Genomic DNA, 19,769 nt, shown 5'->3' with positions numbered 1-19,769 from the left:
TCTAGAAATAGAAGCGATATCTGGGCCCCTCGATGATTTTGTTGTGACCTATGTACCGGCCGGTCAGAACTGAATTGATGTGTTCGATTAAGTTCTTTGTCAAACAAATCGAAAATCAGGAAACAAACTGCTGGACAATAAGTACGATGTTGTTCCATGTATTTGTCCGGCTGATATCATGAGAACAGAGGATTATATGATCCCTTATCTAATGGACAAGTCATTGACAAGATCAGAGTTCATCTACAAGGTCAGAGTTCGACAGAAGCTTTTGAGAGCTACGATTTCCAGTTGGTTCCTGAAGTCATACGCAATAATAGTTTTAGACTTATCCAAGTGGGAGACTGTTGGATTAATGTCTAAGTCCATAACTATAATTGGTAAGACTTGACCCGACCCGGCATGGTCCATTTGGGTTGCATACCATCATGCACTTGGATAGACTATAATGAGAGAAATAAGACACTTATGGTTATTAATATATTATAAGTTCTAGTATATTAATAATAAGAATAATAGGATTATTTAATTAGTATTGATCAAGAATTAATCTAGGATTAATTAAGTGATCAAAAGAAGACTAATTAAATATATGGGTTGATTGTGTAAATCATCCATACTTATATAGTGGGCTAATGCTCCATGGATAATCAAGTTGGGCTAAAACCCATAGGATGGTCCATGGATGCTCCATGGTGTATTTGAACCCATGGATCCAAGGAAATGGAAAGCCATGACAATTAAGGATTTACCCTAATTGTAACACTATATAAAGATCTTATTCTTGACAAAATCGGCCACTAGAATCACATTAGAAAGAGAGTAACAAAGGGCTAGCCGATTTCATGAAGTGTAGAACTCTCTCAAGTTATTCTAAGTGTTTTGATGATTGTGATTCCATTTGAGGCTTCCACACTATTGGGGCTAGGCACTCAAGCTTTATGAAGACTTTCTACATCAAAGAGGTATGTATTCTATCTTGTTACACTCATTGTTTTGTATGTTAGATTAGGATAATACCTTGGATGTTCTTATTTGCATGTATAATAGAGAAAACATAGATCCAAGGTATTTAGGGTTGCATGTACACTTAGGAGTGTTAGAATGCTCAAAACCCAATAGAACCCTCTTAAGGACCCAAAACCCCTCTTAGGAACCGAACCATCATAAGCAAAAGCATGAGAAGCGAAGGTCAGAAGTGAACCCTCTTGAACCGAACCCTCCTGAGCCGAACCCGAAGCTACTGTTCATTCGGTCTACTTCGCTCCTGATACTTCCGGAACCGAAACCTCTCTCTCGGGACCGAACCTCGCACAAGGCCCGAACCCGAGCCTCGGTTCATTTTGCTCCTGCTCGCCCTTCGGTCTATTTTGCTTCTTGCTGTTTCGCCTCATCTCGCTTCGGCCCAACATTAGAAGGGACCGAACCTACGGCCCCTTTACGAGAAGCCTCGCTGGAAGACCATTTCCTTCCGGTTTTCGACTACGACTTCACTTTAGCTTCGTTTTTAATTGTTTTAACGCGATATTTTCACCCAAAACTTTATTTTAACATATAAGACCCCTTAATTAATGATTAATCACGTTTTTAAGGATAAAACCTTATCCAAGAAGAGTGGGTGAAGTACAAAGGTTGAGTGTTGACTTTGCTTTACCTTATTACACAAGCAACCACCCCCACACCCACTCTATGACCAGCCACACCTCCCCACCTTACCTAGGTCACTTCAATGTCCTTTCCACTCAATTATCAGTCTTCCCCACGTTCTTAGAGCTGGAACAACCCATCCTCTCTCCTCACTTCTCTCATTTGCTCTCATTTCACCAAAGATCCAACTCCACTTTTCTCTCAAACTTTTTTCCTCTCTAATTCGAGATCCCAAGGCTGATCATCAAGTGTTCTCCCACTCTTAGTAAGTATAATTCATCCTTCTTGTGAATAATACACTTCATTCTACTCCAATCATCTATTTCTTACACAAACATCATCAAATTCATGTTAGATCTTCGAATCTTCAAGTGATCTTTCAAATGTTCTTGAGTTGAACACTTCTCTTCTTCAACACTCATCTACTGAAATCATATAAGGTGAGTTCATACCCCTACATTTTCATGTTTTCTCAAGTTTTTATGGGGGCGATACAAGTCAAAACACCAAGAACATAACTAAAAATTTCAAATAGCTTTCATCAGAAAAGTTGGATCCCATTCACGGACTATTTTGGACAACTTAAACATTTTAGTTTTCAAAACTGTATTAGGTGCAAATAGTTCAAGTTCTTAGCTTTAAAATGACTACTTTCACATCTCCATCCGTTTTTTCTACAATTTATGGTGATTTTTACAAAACTGTCTATCATTTCAAACATCAATCCGGACCAGTCTGTGATTATGGACTTTTTCACCCATGTTGGAGGTCATTAAAAATCGTGATAAAAATTATGAGTAAACTATATGCATTTTGGGAACTCTCAGAATTTACGGATTTAGTTTTCGACTTTGTATGATTTTTCTATGACATTTCTAAAACAGCGCAGAAAGGTTAGAGTTAGTTAATAGCTTATAACTATCAAAACACTTTGTAACATGTTGAGCAAAGTGTTAAATCACTGATAACTTCATATATTACAAGTATTTCTTGTAGTGGTACAATTATATAATAGAAAAACACTCACTGAATTTATAAGAATCCTCCATCATAATCATTAGTACCAAACAGAGCAAGATAAACATAGCTATATTGTACTATACATTTGACTTACATATAAAGGGGTACAAATACAAAGTACCGGGTTTTTATACAAAAAGGGGTACAAATACAAAGTATCGGTTTTTATACAAAAAGAGGTACAAATACAAAGTACCGGGTTTATATACAAAGAGGGGTACAAATACAAAGTACCGAGTTTTTATACAAAAAGGGGTACAAATACAAAGTACCGGTTTTTATACAAAGAGATGTATAAATACAAAGTACCGAGTTTATATACAAAAAGGGGTACAAATACAAAGTACCAGGTTTTATACAAAATGGGTACAAATACAAAGTACTAGGTTCACATAAAATAGTTATTTAATATTAAAACTATATTTCATCTAGAATTGTTAGACTTCAACTATAATCTCTGAGCGTATATGCTAGAGTCGTATAAGAATTTAGTCTCGACTGGCTTAGAATTGGTGGGGCCCGCCTCATCTCATGTTCCTCGTTTGGTTATGGACCTAGGGCAGACCCATTATATTCAACGTTTTATCTAACTTAAATCTTATATAACTTATATACGCTGGAGGATTATAGGAGAAATCTACGAGTCGTTATAGGGTTCATTAACACATCATATAGGAATATTCTGTTCACACTTAACTAAGAAAATATTGGACTTTTTGGAAATCAAACCCTATCGATTTTACAAGGAAAACGATTTCTTCCTCAAACAAAACTCTTATGAACTCACCAACTTAATTGTTGACACTTTTTCAAAACTACTTGTATTCTCAGGAAATCAGTGAAACTGGAAAACTTCAGCGCTTTGAGGATGGGACGTTAAGTCGTCAACAATTTATTTTGTCATCATAATGTAATTGATTTTGAAACATGTAAACATATAATTTGATGTAACTTTTTCAATTATATTTATGATGCTTGTATTTACTTTGAGCACTATTATACACGTTGTTGTGATACTGTACATGAAGTCCTCCACCTTCAGACGTTTCCGCCATCCTTGGTTTTAGGGGTGTGACAGTCATGTTCAATATCACAAAAAATTTATAATAGGAATCAAAGCAAACACAACCATTACATTGATGAAGTAAATTATTTACATATGTTCGATACAAATTTAGTATGACATCAACATGTATAGCAAAAGTATAAAAGACGCGACTCTAAAATCTTCGTCTTCTCAAAAACCTACAGGTGTACCTGTCTTACCGGTTTTCTAAGAATACAAGTGGTTTTGAAAGTGTATCAACATTTAAGTTGGTGAGTTCATAAGTATGTTTTTGAGATGGGAAAATGCTTGTCCTTGTTACTTGAAATTGTTACAGTGTACTTCCATAAAATCCAATATTTTATTTAGTGAATGTAATGCAGTCATGTATGTTCCTTGTAAATATATACTGTATTAGTGTACTTAGTACTAGAAAATAGTGTACTGCAACTAGTTTTGTATGAAAGCCTTTGTGTGAATGCCTGGATACCACCATCAGTAATGTAAGTAGTGTATTGTAATAGTGTTTGTATGAAAACCTTTGTATGAATGTCTAGTTACTACCAGTTGTAGTGTAAAGTAGTATATTGTAGTTTCATTAATTAAAATATAAATTTTGAAGTAGTGTTAATCCGTAAACAAATGTTTTAGTTATACTGTTGTGAGTTTCATATAACCATGCTTGATATGACCTACTGACCTCTATGACATTCTTCAAGCATCCGAATGTTATGACATTTGTCACCCCAGTCGTGCCGGCCTAACTATAGCTAGCAATTCAGGTGTGGGATTGTCAGTCTCGTATAAATCTATATACAAATCTCACGCTCTCCCTCCAGGATACTCTGGTTATACTGTATATAGGATTTAGTTTCGTACCCTAATGGAGATGATTGAAGTAGTGCCTGACAACCTTGTATTAACTAGTTTACGTGTAGTGTTGTAGTGTTCTCTTGTACCGGAAATTATATGTATTGCCTTGTATTAATGTACTTTGTAGTGCAAAATAATTATACATAAATATTTATTTTAGTTGTGTATCCTTGTACCAATGTATTAGAGTTTTCCAAACTATGTTTATTATAATTTGAATATATGTTCTTGTTCTATGTATTGTACTTAGCAAAATAGTGTAGTGATTCTCAAACTATACCAATTATAGTTTAACTATAATGTTCTGTAATGTACTGAAAACATTTGCAATCTAATTTAAGAAGTAAAATACCCTTATGCACAACATATTACAAAAGGGTTAAAATATATGAATATGTTAAAGAAATGTAGCGAATACTCGGTTTGAATCAATTGCAAAGGTTTTAAAACTTGTTTGAAAACGTTTGTATAAAAACAAAAAAGTCTTTGTGTTTTACTTGTATCCCCCCCCCCAAAAAAAAAAAACATTGAAAGTGTAGGGATATGAACTCAACTCGTATGTGCGTTTGAGATTGAATATCGAGCTGCAAAAACGATCATCGGACTAGCGTACGCATGAACGACGTATCCTAAAAATAGTTATATTCTACGCTGTATATAAATTTAAATAAATTTTAAATAATGAAATAATAATAATTAAAGTGTTAGACAACACCTTAATTATGTAATGAATACTTACAAATTTAATTTGAATTATTTGAAATGTTGAAAAGGGGTTTTTGGTTGAACAAATAGAGTTTTTGGTGAGTGTTTGGGTGATTTTGGTGTAGGCTTGAAGATTTGAAGATCTTGTTGAAGGTTCTTGGTGTGTTCTTGGTAAAGTTATGAAGATTTGAAGGAAATCTGAGCAGAATCTTATGAATTTTGAGAGCAAAATGGAAAGGATTTCGGTGGGAAAAGTAGGAAATGAATTGAGTGTACGGCTATATATATATATGGGGATAGGGATAGGGAATATACATTACAGCCCCACCTAAGCTTAGGTACTAAACCTCTAAAATATGTCATTTTAACATGCTAAATATACCCGGTTTGGTTTCACTTGGTAAATATATCATTCTCCATAACATTTCTTTCTTCCATTATTGTTTTATCATCTCCGTTTTCTTTCCTCAATTATCGTTTACTACTTCATCCAATTGAACATTACTAAACCCTAAACCTAAACCTAAACCCTAAATTTAAACCCTAAACACTAAAGCTAAACCCTAAACCCTAAATCTAAACACTAAACCCTAAACCCTAAACCCTAAACCATAACCCTAAACCCTAAACCCTAAACCCTAAACCTTAACCCTATAACCTAAACCCTAAACCCTAAATATAAACCTAAACCCTAAACGCTAAACTCTAAACCCTAAACCTTATTGTGTCGATCTTCAATTTACATCTTTAAGTATTAATTGTGAATCCATTAACCGTAATGTTTATATAGTAAAACAATGTATTTTCAAGAGGTTTAGTACCTAAGCTTAGGTGGGGCTGTAATGTATATTCCCTTTTCCCTATATATATATATATATATATATATATATATATATATATATATATATATATATATATAAAGGGGGTGTTCAGTCTTAATGGGCCAAAATTGAGTGTTTTTGGTTGCTAAGGAGCCCAATTAAGGGAGTTCGGTCCAAAAAGTAGACCAAAAAGTGAGTTTTCGGTCAAGAAGTGGGACCCTTCACAGGTTGTTCCCGGTGCGAATCCGAGATATGTTCTCAGTCCGAGGTTGAGTGGTTTCTCGCATGTTCTCGGTGGGAAAAAGGGGTTCTCTGCCTATTAGTGGGGTCCAAAACAAGGGTTCTCGGTCAAAGGTTTTAAGTCCCTAAATTTTATACATTAAAATATTAAGGGATTCCCATAGCCTCATTTATTAATTTAACACTATTAAATCAACAACTCAAAATTTTTGACTTTTAATTTATCAAGTTTGAATTTTATTGACTTTGGTTTGACTTTTCTTGACTGGAAATAACGGGTTGTTACATTGACTCCTTCAAGTCACTAACTGAGCCATTCTAGAAAACGGGTGTTACAACATGGCAATGACTAAGTCATCAATACATGTGTTAATCGGAGAGCGATACATGGCGAGACAAAGTCTATTAGATCATCATGACATGGCAATAGATGTACCACAATGTAGTCTGAATCAAGTAACCAAGACACGTTGTGGGGGAGTACGACACATGGCGAAACCAAATTTTACTTGATCACTGTGATGTAGCATGCTGTGTGCCACGATGTGGCACACTGCAGAGTATAAATACGTGAGTCTTGTGTCATTTTCAGAGGTTTTGGCATGCGTGATCGAAGATGCTGCTTGGAAATCGCTCTAGGGAGATTGTGATGGAGGAGATATACCATTGTACAAGATATACGGGGTTGAGTACGAGATCCGTTGAGGTATCTTTTACCCTATTAATTTGTAATTATGATATGTGATCGATATTGAGAGTTGATAGACCGCAGTATATGTTGTGGGTGTCCATGATATGGCACTATTATAGACACGTTAGTGAGATTGTAACCAAATCTTACAACTAAAGATTTTGTCGAGACTGTAAGGGTTATAAAACCTAATATTTGAGAAATACTTGTTATGAGCAAATTAACTAATGACTTACGATTTACAACTATTGAGATCATATTATAAGATTTGATTATTATTATTATGACAATAGGTCATAGGGAATGACTAATAATAAGTCATGACAGGATTTGAGGAACTTGTTATTTAATGAATAGGTGTTACCATGTGATGAGCTGATAGGCAAGGGAGGATCAAAACTGAAATGGTAATCAATCTGCCAACTAAACAAGTGAGTAGCACTACTCTAAAATCCATTGACGTGTTATCTGTAATATACATTACATGATTTATATGATTAATTATTATTGAGTAATCAAATGTTATTTGAAAATTTGATTATACTGAAAGGTTGATATTTGATTGAAAATTGATCTTAATTGAGAGATGGATTATTAATTGAAAGATAACTTGTAAATGATATAGATCCTCGATGAGACAAATTCCGATTAAGACAGATTATAACCGAGAGGTAGATCACATTAAAAGAGAGATTATTTCTAAGTAATTGTTTGTATTAGATTTGTGATATATATGATATCTATGATATATGATATGCTAATTATATAGAGATCTAAATAATTTATAATTATTTAGAAACTATTCATTACTGAGAGATAGATTTTATCGAGATCATGAGTGAGGAATTAATCATACTGATAGATAGATTATAATTGATAGATTTGTCATGACTAATAAATAGAATATGATTGTGTGTGTGTGTGTGAGAGAGAGAGAGAGAGAAAGAGAAAGAGAGATCTTAAAAAAGAGATTAATTTCCATTGAGTGAGATAGATATTGATAAAGTTATTAACTTCGAGATAGTTAGATCATGATAGAGAGATTTATTAGCATTGAGAGATAGATTACGACTGAGAGATAGATATTGAATAAGAGACTAATCATGATTGAGACAAAGCACGGTTGAGAGACTGATTATGATAGAGAGAGTGAGAGATCATTACTAAGAGATAGATCACATTGAGAGAGAGAGAGAGAGAGATCATTATTGAGTAATAGATCATTATTGAGAAATTGATTATTATTAGAACCCATAAGAGAGCATAAGAATACCACTAATTGTTATAATTTATTTGTTACATATTAGTGATGACTACTAATTGCGATATATGTGATTTATGTGATTATGTTATTGCAACTATTATTCACTAAGTCGACTTACGTTTCTGTGATAATTATTTTGCAGGTAGATTATTGTGACGTCTGACTCGATCTTGTACTTGAGGTTAGTATGATCTTTGTGGTAATTTCTTGTATACCATAGTATCAGTGTACACCAAAGTTATTTATAAATTTAAGTGAGAAATGAATTTTTTTAGGATGTACCTGATATGAAAATCTAGGCGTTACACATGGTACCCTCAGTGGGAGCGGGGGTGATATTGAAACTCGAGGCTGGGATCGAGGGCGCGAAAATGGGAAAATTCTAGGTTGAGGTCGAGGTAAGGGAAAAACAAGCGAATTTGTGGGTGGGAGCGGGGAGGTTATTTCTTCTTCTATTTGACCTCGTTGGCATTTCTATTTATCAAATTATCAAATATATTGCAAGTAATCAATTACTTTAATTAAATTATGTACTAACAAAAAAAATTGTTTTTAATTAGCATATAACTTTATATTTTTGTAAATGTAATCGGCTCCCATATATGTAATAAGACAATATTACTTTATTTAATTCCATATTTTTTGGTTTGATTCCTTTCCATTAGTAAATTGTTGTGGATTCTATTCCACCATTTCCTCACCCTTAATCATTGATTGATTCCCCTCCTCATCCTCCTCCCTACCCCTACAAAACCATAATTCCTTTGTATCTGTTCTTCACTTGATTCATTACTTGGATTCCTATTTTTAATTCTTTTTCAGCATTCGAGAACAAAGTTATCAAAAATCATCTGTTCCAGCTGCACTTATGATTCATCTGAAGAATGCCTTGCAGATTCTTCTTCCTTTTTCCTAACAAATCCAAGCTTGAATATGGAATGTGGGAAAAAGAGAGATAATCGACAAAAATCTTCTTTACTTTTCAGCTAAACTTTTCAAATCGAAGAGAACTTGTAGCTTTATTGAACTTCATCTGCTTTCGCTGGTAATTTAATTTCTCTTTTGTTTGTGTAATACTGAGTTGAAATGAATTACCAATGAATCCGTGTCATTCTGTTCTGCAGAGATGTCTACTACCGTTATGAGCGATGCGATGGTGATGCCTGCAACGGAATCGCAGTCGGTGGCGACAAAACTGATAGCTCCGACGACGGAAGTGGAGTTTGTGGAGTGCGATTGTTGCGGATTGACAGAAGAGTGCACGCCGGGATACATAGAGAGGATTCGTGAAAGGTATCAAGGAAAATGGATCTGCGGATTATGTGGAGAAGCTGTGAAAGACGAGATCGTGAGGAACGAAAGGTTGATCAGTACTGAAGAGGCTATGGCGCGCCACATGAACTTCTGTAGAACGCCGATCTCATCAGGTCCGCCTCCTGATCCAACAATTCATTTAATCGCCGCCATGAAACAGATTCTCCGGCGGAGTCTGGATTCACCGATCTCCGTTAGGTCTATGCCGTGTAGTCCGACAACGAAGAACACCGATAGTGCCGGACTTCCTCGATCGGAGAGTTGTATTCCGAGGCTTAGGCTTGTTGATTCAACCTCCTGCCATGAATCTGAAGAAGACAGAGAACAGTCAAACCAGATGCAATACATTTGAATCTCCTTTTATCTAAACATAGAGCTTTTCTCAGATTTTCTGAATAACATTTGAATCCATGCTTATCGAATACCATTAAGGCTAAACCTATTTCAAGTTAATATGGATCCATAATCCATTGCTTTTCATGAGCAAATAGTAAAACAAAGTCAGAAATTTTTCCAAAAGTAATTTGTTTTTTTATTGTTTTACAAATATCACATGGATATATGTGTGTTCCGGCTTACCCCTTACCACAATTGGCTCCGGCTGGTGTTCATGAATTTCTAATTCCCAACACAGCCGTCGGGAGGGGTAGATGGCTGTCGGTACCGTCGTAGGCACAAATCCGAGCAGGAGAGGTACCACCAATTAAAAGCTATTGCTAGTGTTAACTAACCCGTGAATTTACTCGCTCTATTTTCTTTTTTCTTAAAGTCATTTTTAAATTTTTCTTTTTAAATTTACCCATATAAATACATTTTTATATCATTTCAAAACTACACATTTTCTACCGTTCCATTTCAATTGTTTTCCATTTCATTGCCACTTTCTCCGATTTAAATCAAATTTCATATGAAATTGCTGTTATTCCTAGGCCAATCCAAATATGCATAAAATGGTCCGAACAGGAAGAAGTGGTGTTGCCGAAGGTATACATTGACACTTTCGAAAATAATCAGAGAAACCCACAATGATAGTTATATATCATTTTAAGCAACACTTTGGGGGTTCGGATCCTTCAATACATCAAATTGCTTCTGAATAGAAAAGTGTGCGGACAAAAGTTAATGAATTTAATGTTATTTTCAACCACAAGATGAATATTCCAAGCCCGATGAACTGACAAGACAGTGTGAGTGATTTGGTAATGAACCGTAGGCCTTCATGAATCATGATTTAGAGGTCTATTGTTTGGTAATATTATTGTTAAATGAGAAAAATTATCATTCTAACATTCTCACATAAACAATTTCAAAGAACACAATAATTTAATTCACAAATCTCTTTCAAAACATGAAGATTTGTTATAAAAAAATTAAATTTCAATAACATATTTGTATAAATACTCAAATCCAACAATTAAGTCGAATATAATTTTACAACATTTAAATCTCAATAGCTGCTGCTAGCATTTGAGATGGATGCATTGATAAATTGTATCTTTAAAAACAAAAAAAATGTTCATCTGCTAGCATTTGAGATGGATTGAGAAATTGTATCTTTAAAAACAAAAAAAAATGTTCATCGAACTTTCTTTTTACCAAGCCCTAGTGTAATTGATTAAGGTGGCAGAAGAGATACACACAGATGCACAAAAGAAGGTCTCAGGTTCATCGTTTTTTCGTTATTTTTCATCAAGTTAAGAGGGAAACAGGGAAAACAAAACATGTAACTTTCTTGTTTTTTTTTTGCTTGCTCTCTTTCTTTCTCAAATTTTGGAAGGAATTAAAAAAATGAAGAGATGTTCACCAAACATGGTTATTGATTGAGAAAGACGCAAACAAGGTCAGCACACACCCACACACAAATGATCGATTGAAAAGTAAAGAAAATGAGTTGAAAAGAAAAACAAGCATCATGAGAGAAACAACAGGGGTGGGAGTAAAGAGAGAAGGGGATGTGTTTCTTTTAGGTTATGGCAAAGATGAGTTTTATTACAAAACGAAAAACGAATGATTCAAAGTCTTTTAGGTTATGGCAAAGATGAGTTTTATTAGAAACCGAAAAACGAATGACTCATCCCTTGTTTTTCATCTTTTAATGTTAGACCATTGAGATGTTTTTAATGGAACCATTAAGAGACTTGACAAAGAGGCTCTAACTCTTTCATACAAATTAAGGGGGTGTTTGGCTTAGCTTTTCAAACCCCAAAAGTCCTTTTTGGAAAAGTTACAAAAAGTCAGGATTTCCTGATTTTTCCAAAAAGTTGCTTTTCCTTATGTAAAAACTTCAAAAGTAGCTTCTAAAAGTAGTTTGCCAAACATCTTTCTCTTTTTTTCTTTTCCAAAAAGAACTTTTGGCTTTGAAAAGCTAAGCCAAACACCCCCTAAGTATAAGATTATGCAAAAATCCAACATTAATGGACAATAGGTTTTTGTAATATAAATGAAAAAGGTTTTGATGAAAACCCATGGAATGAAACATAACAAAGCATCAATAACATGGTTTTGTGTATCCTACTTGGTTGTGATTTTGATCCCAAAAGTTATATAAACAAATAAGAAATATACTTAAATAACAAGAAATTTTTATAATTTCTCTTGAAGCTTTGGCTTTGAAAAAATTTCGATTCAAAGTTTGGACCTAAGGTTGATTTTTTTTCTAAACCCCTTATATTTGAACGACGCTTATATGTATATGTAATACGTATGGAACTTCAGAGTTCAGAGTTTTAACTTTATTTTCTTTATATATTGAAAGAATACACAAGATATCACGAAACCCTCTTAAAACCAAATAAGGAAAAGACGATCTTTCACAAGGACCCATGTCCCAAATATCAACAAATACTATTGGTGTCTTAACACTTATAATAATATAATATAATAGCATTTTGTACCATATATAAGAAGTTGGGATGTGTCCAAAGTCAAGAAATAGTGCTTAAAGTGGAAAGGTGGAAAATGGTTGTGTTAGCAAATGGATATAAATTTGTTTGTATGTCTGTGCAAGAAACCAACTCACATGGTACCAACTACAAAAATGAACACCACATTAGGACCAATCATTTCAATCTTTTTGTCCTAATAAGAATCATTTTTTATTTCTAATTAATGATAATTGGTCATAAATTATTAAAATGATACAGGTTTATCCTTATGTTTTCACTTACGAAATTCTAAATGATTTTTAAATATTTAATAGATTGTTTGGAAAACTATTTAATAATTGATTTTTTTAAAAAGTTATATAAAACTAAGGGTATTCTGCGCTTCACGTCTGACAGAAGTGATATTTAAAAGTACAATGTTTTAACAAAAAACATATGAAAGTAGGATGTTATAATTTAAAATTAGGATATGAAATTATGGTGTTCAACAGTTCCACTATTTCAGAAAGAAAGTAGGATGTTATGATTGACAAATGAATGTAAATATGTTGCTCACTTTATGTATTTACTGTGTAGTTGACACATATAAGGATGCAATTTACCGACTGGATTTATGAAATGTTATAATATTATATATGTTTCTCTAGATCCAAGTAGCAACTCAATTTTATTAATACAAATGGTGAAAGAATAACATATTGCTATTATTTGGCTATTATAGGAGCATACTTTCATTTCTTTCTATCAAAATAATTGTACCTTCTTTTATCTTAGTATAGCATACTATTCTTCAATATCTCACCATCTTCATTTAGGTAATTAACATTATCAACGTCAAGGGTAGACTCGTCATTTTGAATGTATATTTATATATCTTTGTTTGGTTAACTACATCATGCAACAAATAATTCAAGTGCAAAAAGCACCAAACCTGCAATTTCTAAATAAATAATGTCGCTTTCTTCATATACCATTAAATTTTCTTTGGGGTACTGAACATGTTCATTTTCAACTATACTTTTTGTTTATGCCACACACATACATAGACACACATATAGTTACATACCCATACAATATAGTTACATATAGCATTAAATGTTATGAAACACAACTATATTCATTTCTTTCATTTATAAAACTGTCCAAGTAAGGAAGTCTTCTAGTAGAATGCTAGAGATGAAAACTTTTTGAAGTGCAATGTCTGATAAAAAAAATTTAATAGATTTGTAATGTTGCAAAAATGAAACAATGAAGAAAATAGTAAAACATAGTGTAGAAAATAATACATTGCTATTACTTGCAGCCTATTTTGGTGGTTGTTGCTTTTGTTGTTAGTAAGGTTGCAAGTTGGAAAAGAGATTTATGAGATGCCAGTGTGATGTCTTCTAAGTACAATGCTTTAAAAAGAAAAATATAAAAAATGTAAGGATTTAATAGAAAAAAAAAATAAACAACAATGTTATAACAAACAGAGAAAGTAAAGTACCTTGATATCACTTGCAACATTGTGCAAATACATCCCCTAATTTGTTTATAAAAAGATAATGATACGAGTATCTCATCTATCTATTCACTTTTTTATAAACTTCTTTCATGACATATTTGACATAATAGAGGTTAGTGCAGTTGGTAAATCATGAAATGCCATCGATGATTTTTTGCAGTGGATCAACCTACACATCATTGCTTGATGAACTTTCCAAATCTACAATGAATAAGCATCGAAACAAATAAATAGTTAAATCATGAAGAAAATTAAATCAAAATCAAATTTTAATAATTACAATCAAACAAATATCAAACTTTAACTTGTTATAGTAGGAATTTACATTTCATACAAAAATTATATAAAATAATTTTACGCAATTATAAGCTATAAAACACACTCTCACAGTCAGATGCACACACAATCATATACATACACACAAACATTCTACAGTCAAACTACGCCTATAAAATAAAAAAAAACAACAATTATCACACTGAAATAAAATAAACAACCAAAATAAAAAAAAAAGTTATAAATATGTATCTAAATAAAGAATGTAATCAAGTGTGCCATTGAATTCTAGAGTACAATTTATGAATAATGGTTCATTTTTATTAGGGTTAAATCTCCTCTTTTATTTCTTATAACCTAGACAATTAACAAATTTATTTCTTTTCAACAAATGCATTTGGCCATAAGGTGGTTGTTTTTGTGATTATCATTTAAAAATAAAGTAGAAATTAAACAAAACATTTATGCAAAAAATTTTTTTTTTTTCATCTATAAACTACCAATGCCAAAAAAAATGCTTTAGTACAAAATCTACTTGTAAAAATCAAAACCAAAATAAAATAATAGATGAAGAATTGAATCTGCATAATCAAACCTATAAATATAATAACAATCATTCTTAATCGAATTGACAGGAAAGAAGCCCTGCATAGTGACCTATCACTTCAAAAGCATATCCAAATAAAAAAGGCTTTGTTTATTATGGCATCCTACTTTGATTTCTACTTATTACAATGCTATAACTGATATTTCATAAATTAAACATATTCTAAGGGATATATTTTATATTTTTCTATACACTTTATTCATATTTGATACTTAAATGTTATAAATTTATATTTTGAAGATTAAAATGACTAAATGATAAAATGAAAGATATTAAAGCATATTTTGGAATGAAATTCATAGCTTGAAGACTAAGCAAGCTTTAACTAAAGATATTTCCACAAAAATATAATATTTTGAAGATATTTGAGAATGTTATAAAATCGTACCGTGGAAACTAAATAACACCGCGAAATAAGTCGGTAGCAGATTACTATAAATCAAACCCTAATTTCGTCTATTAGAGAGAAGAACAAAAAACATAGATTTTGTAGCCATTTAAATCCAAAAGAAAGGGTTATTTTGATAAGCATTAAGCTTTGTATTATGTTTAATTCCTTAGTTCTTATTGGATATTTAGTTTTGATTATCTAAGTCTTTATATTTTTTTTATTAGATGTAGATGATATATGTTTATGGTTTAATTAATTAAAAAGTTTTTGATAATTGTTTAATTTTTTGTGCTATTTATTAACTAAAGATCAATAAGTATTGATAACAATTTTGTTGTGTTTATATAATTGAGTGTGTGATTTATGATTAGGTTTAGATTGTGTGTCTTAAATCACATTGTTTATTAACTTGTTCAAGTTAGAAAATCGAGTCAAGAGTGTATGAAATGGTGACTATTGGAAAGTTTATCCATAGGTTAACCATAATATAATTAATATTAATATTTGCGATTGATCCAATAACTTGGACAATTTAAGAAGATGTCATTAACCTTGGATCTGATCATACATTTTAAGTCATTGCATAATATGGATGAATAGATTGAGGCCAGGAAAGCTATCTTTGATGGTAGATAAATTAAAGTCATAGGATTAATAATATTAGCATTGAGTTAATCAATTTAGAAATCAATGAATATCTATCAAATTCCCATTGCTCTTCATATGAACTAACCATATTTCTGCAGTGATTCGAAAATCTAATCAAATGTATCTTTTAATTAATAGTATTTTACTTATTTCAGAATTAATTTGCTTTATTTATTTCATTTAGTACACCTCAATTCCCTTTGAGTTTGACACCCTTATCTACTTAAACTAATATTATGTCTAATCAGATACACTGTGTGGTGCTAGTAGCCAATTCAATTTGTCAGGATTTATAAATTTAAGAAAATTGCAAATGTGATCCCTATGGTATGCATTCTTTTCGAGTTTTCGTCCAAACCTTGACTTTTTTTTAGCTTCGTGGTCCTTTTGGCAATGTTTCTATGTGGAAATGGTCCCTCCTAAAATTAAAATGGCTATTATATTATAATACCCACAGATTTAGGCTAGGTAATTTAGAGATAATTAGCGTTAAAAATGAATTTTGATAGAAGATTATTTATGATAAATAATCCTAACCAAAGTTATAGTATATGTCATAAGGATTCTAGTCATATAATTAACGTTGAAGTCTGACTTATAATGAAGAAGTTGTGACCCTGTAACGCCCGGTTTTGAATCGCTTCGTTAATCGAGATCGTGGACCGATCATCATTTATCATAAGGCTTAGGGCCTCGGGGAAGAAAGTTTTAGACCCATTTGGATGTGGATGGTGTTGGTTATGTGATGATAGGGTTCATTTTCTGTTTTAGAGCCCAAGGGTATCGATAAAGGCATTGGTTTGGGCCTTTTATGAATTTTGGATTTCAGTGTTGATGGTTTTTAGGCTAAATAAAGTTGATAGAATTTTAGGGCTTCTCGTTACCTTTCCATAGATATAAAGATCGTCGAAAATGGATAAGGGATGCAAAAGTTATGATCATTTGAAGTTAGGAGGGTTTGGACCAAACTGGGTACACATGGCGTACAAGGGTGGTACACATGGTGTACACAGGAATTTGGATGCGGGGGCATTTAGGAATGCTCTGCGTTCCCCAAGGGAACGTGTTGCATTTGTTGGGCCCGATTAAAACCCTAATTTAGGGTCTTGGATCCTATTTAAGGACCTTAACTCACCTCCAACCTTCTTTTCTTTTAGCCTCCATCCTCTCTAACCGTAAAAATGAAACCTTAGCCTCCATTTGAGTATTTCTTGAGCTTTATTGTGGTTTAAGTGTGTTTTCGTGCTTAAGGAAGAAGAAGAAGCTACTTGAAGAGTCATTGATTGGCTTGGAGCTTTTGGAACCAAGCTTTATTCAGGTAGATCTAGCCTTTGGATGTGTAAAGTCATAACCTTGATGCTCTTCTTATATATATTTACTTAGGTCTTAATTTTTTATGTTTTTGTACCTTGAAGAAGAAGAAACTTGGTAAACAAGCCTTGGTTGGAGTTGAGCTTCTAGATCCAAATTCTTCATAACAATTGCAAGCCACTAAAGGTATACAATTCTCATCTTGATGTTTCTTTATCATAAGATCTAAGTTAGGATTGAGTTATGCATATTATGGTCTTTTGAGGCTCTTTGTGAGTTTGGGACACTCCAAGAGCCTAGGATTGAAGATCTTTCCTTTTCTAAGTTGGATTTGATATAAAGTTGGATTCTTGATGCATTAAGTCCTCCCATGCTTGAGTTATTGGTCACTTTGTGGAGTTTAGGTGCTTGAAATCATGATTGGACCTTTTTGAGCCATCAAAAGGCTTAAATCCTTTGACTATATGTATTGAGTCTTTGAGTTTATGCTATTCTGAATTTTGGACATCATGGCTTAAGGTATTAAGACCCTGGGGTAAATTTTTGGTCAAAGACCGAAAACACCACGTGCTCATCTCAGGAATGCGACGCGTTCCAGCAAGCAGTCCCGATCCTCAGTCAGGCGAAGAATGCCTAGCGCTCCTCCAGGGAACGCGTCAGGTTTGTCTGATCAGTGGAGTTTTTGGTTCTTAGGCTTGGACTTAACTTTGGATGTGCGTCTTGCTGATTTGGGCCTTGTGGTGTCATTTCGGTTTTAGGCTTTGTTGCTTTAGGCCTTTTGGACCATCTAAGATCAAATATTGGACTAAGGGAATTTTTGAGCTTTAGGATAAGGTCCATATGGGTTGGGCCCAATTTGGAAAATTGGACCATTAGTGGGCCTTTGTCGAACATTCGATTTTGGGCCTTTATGGTTTTTGGACTTAGGCCTCTGTTTTGGTTCAAGTTGGGTTAGGGGTAAAATGGTCATTTTACCCCAAGTATGGATATGGATCATAGTTTGGAACTCAATTGCTAATTGGGTGTTATCTTGGTATTAATAGCCCGGAGGAATAGTCAGGGCAGAAGCTAGGGATTTCTTTCAATGAACTTCTACATTCGAGGTGAGTCTCCTCATTGTTCTATGGGTTGAAGGCACCAATGCCGGACCATTTGCTTTATGTATTATAGGAAGACCCCGGGGTTAGCCGTTAGCAGTTTTTATGAAAGACCAGGAGGTGGCTCCTAGCAAAATGTATGTAAGACCAGAGTCTGAACTCAGGCAGTTAACTAGTTAAGTAATGTAGATTGTATGCTAGTTGTCTTTATGATGCTTGCATGGAAGAACTGGAGGCATCTCCAGGAACTTGTCTATAATTACTAGGGTTGTGGCCCCTGGTCTGGCAAGGAAGACCACGATGCGGCTCATGGCATAATGGCAAGACTATGGTTGTCACATAGCACTTTTATTGATTGATTGGATGTGTCTAATATGTTTGACTCATGATTATGTATGGTATGTGATATTTTGAGGAACTCACTAAGCTTTGTGCTTACAGTTTGTGGTTTATGGTTTCAAGTACTTTCGGTTCAAAAGGGAAGAGCCCGACTTGATCGCAGTGCACACACCTATGTTTTTCCATAACTTATGATTTTGGGAATTACTCTGATAATTGTTTTAATTTGGTATACCTTAATGTTTGGATAAATGCAAATTGATGTTTGAATCTATATGTTACAAATGAAATTTTTACCCTCGATTTTTCGGATGTTACATACCCGTTGAAGTTTCGTGATTAAACCAACATGACTCTACGTAACGTAAAAAGTAAATTTTTGATAAAATACTTTTTTGCCTTAATGATATACATCAAAGTTGTAGTGGTCACCAAACCAAGAGTGGGCATATAGAGAAAGTCTAAATCTGACTTCGTGAGAGGAAGTTATGATTTTTCGAAGTTTCAACGTAGCAGTATACATCTTAGAAATCGAATTTTAGATAAGTTGATTTTTAGCTGAGACGGTCTAAACGAGACTTGAAGATGTCATTAATATGAGTTCAATGATATAAATACATTCGAAAACGGATGTCGGATGACAAAGTTATGAATTTTTAACCGACTTTAACTGTCTAAGCTTGCTAAAATATAACTTTAAAAATAAAGTCAAAATTAGTCGGAAGAGTCTAAATGAAAGTTGTAGATCTTGTCAATAGCTACGTGTAGATATAATGAATGTCAAAAACAAAGCTCATGAATTGGGATAAAATGAGCACTATTGTTCAACCGATCCATGATGACCAATATCGAATCTACCCCACGTGCGGTCTTGGGAAGCTTCGTGATGAAGTCCATAGTGATATCTTCCCATTTCCACACAGAAATGTCTAACGGCTGCATCTTTCCATGTGGGTGGTGGTGTTCAGCCTTGAGTTTCCTGTAATTCAAACACCATTCTATGTACCATGCTGCGTCCCGCTTCATGTAGGGCCACCAGTAATCAGGGCGAAGATCCTTATACATCTTCGTCGCCCCGGGATGGATGAAGA

The 19,769-nt window shown here is 33.5% G+C and overlaps 1 protein-coding gene and 1 long non-coding RNA gene across 2 annotated transcripts; one reads left to right on the top strand and one right to left on the bottom strand.

The window, feature by feature from the left end:
• Positions 1–8,998: 8,998 nt before the first annotated feature.
• Positions 8,999–10,357, bottom strand: LOC145045416 (uncharacterized). The gene is made up of 2 exons (XR_013681823.1): positions 10,200–10,357; positions 8,999–9,928 (listed from the first exon to the last, which is right to left on the bottom strand). It is a non-coding gene; the product is annotated as an uncharacterized LOC145045416 (long non-coding RNA).
• Positions 9,212–10,073, top strand: LOC145045415 (DUF1677 family protein, putative (DUF1677)). Its single transcript, XM_078993746.1, has 2 exons — positions 9,212–9,351; positions 9,431–10,073. Exon 2 carries the CDS (start codon positions 9,433–9,435, stop codon positions 9,970–9,972), a length of 540 nt encoding a protein of 179 aa, XP_078849872.1. The 5' UTR covers positions 9,212–9,351; positions 9,431–9,432; the 3' UTR covers positions 9,973–10,073.
• Positions 10,358–19,769: the final 9,412 nt, after the last annotated feature.

Source organism: Lactuca saligna, chromosome 5 (genome assembly GCF_052625555.1).
Source record: "Lactuca saligna cultivar CGN05327 chromosome 5, ASM5262555v1, whole genome shotgun sequence".
NCBI lineage: Eukaryota > Viridiplantae > Streptophyta > Magnoliopsida > Asterales > Asteraceae > Lactuca > Lactuca saligna.
This window is presented reverse-complemented; position numbering and strand designations above follow the sequence as displayed.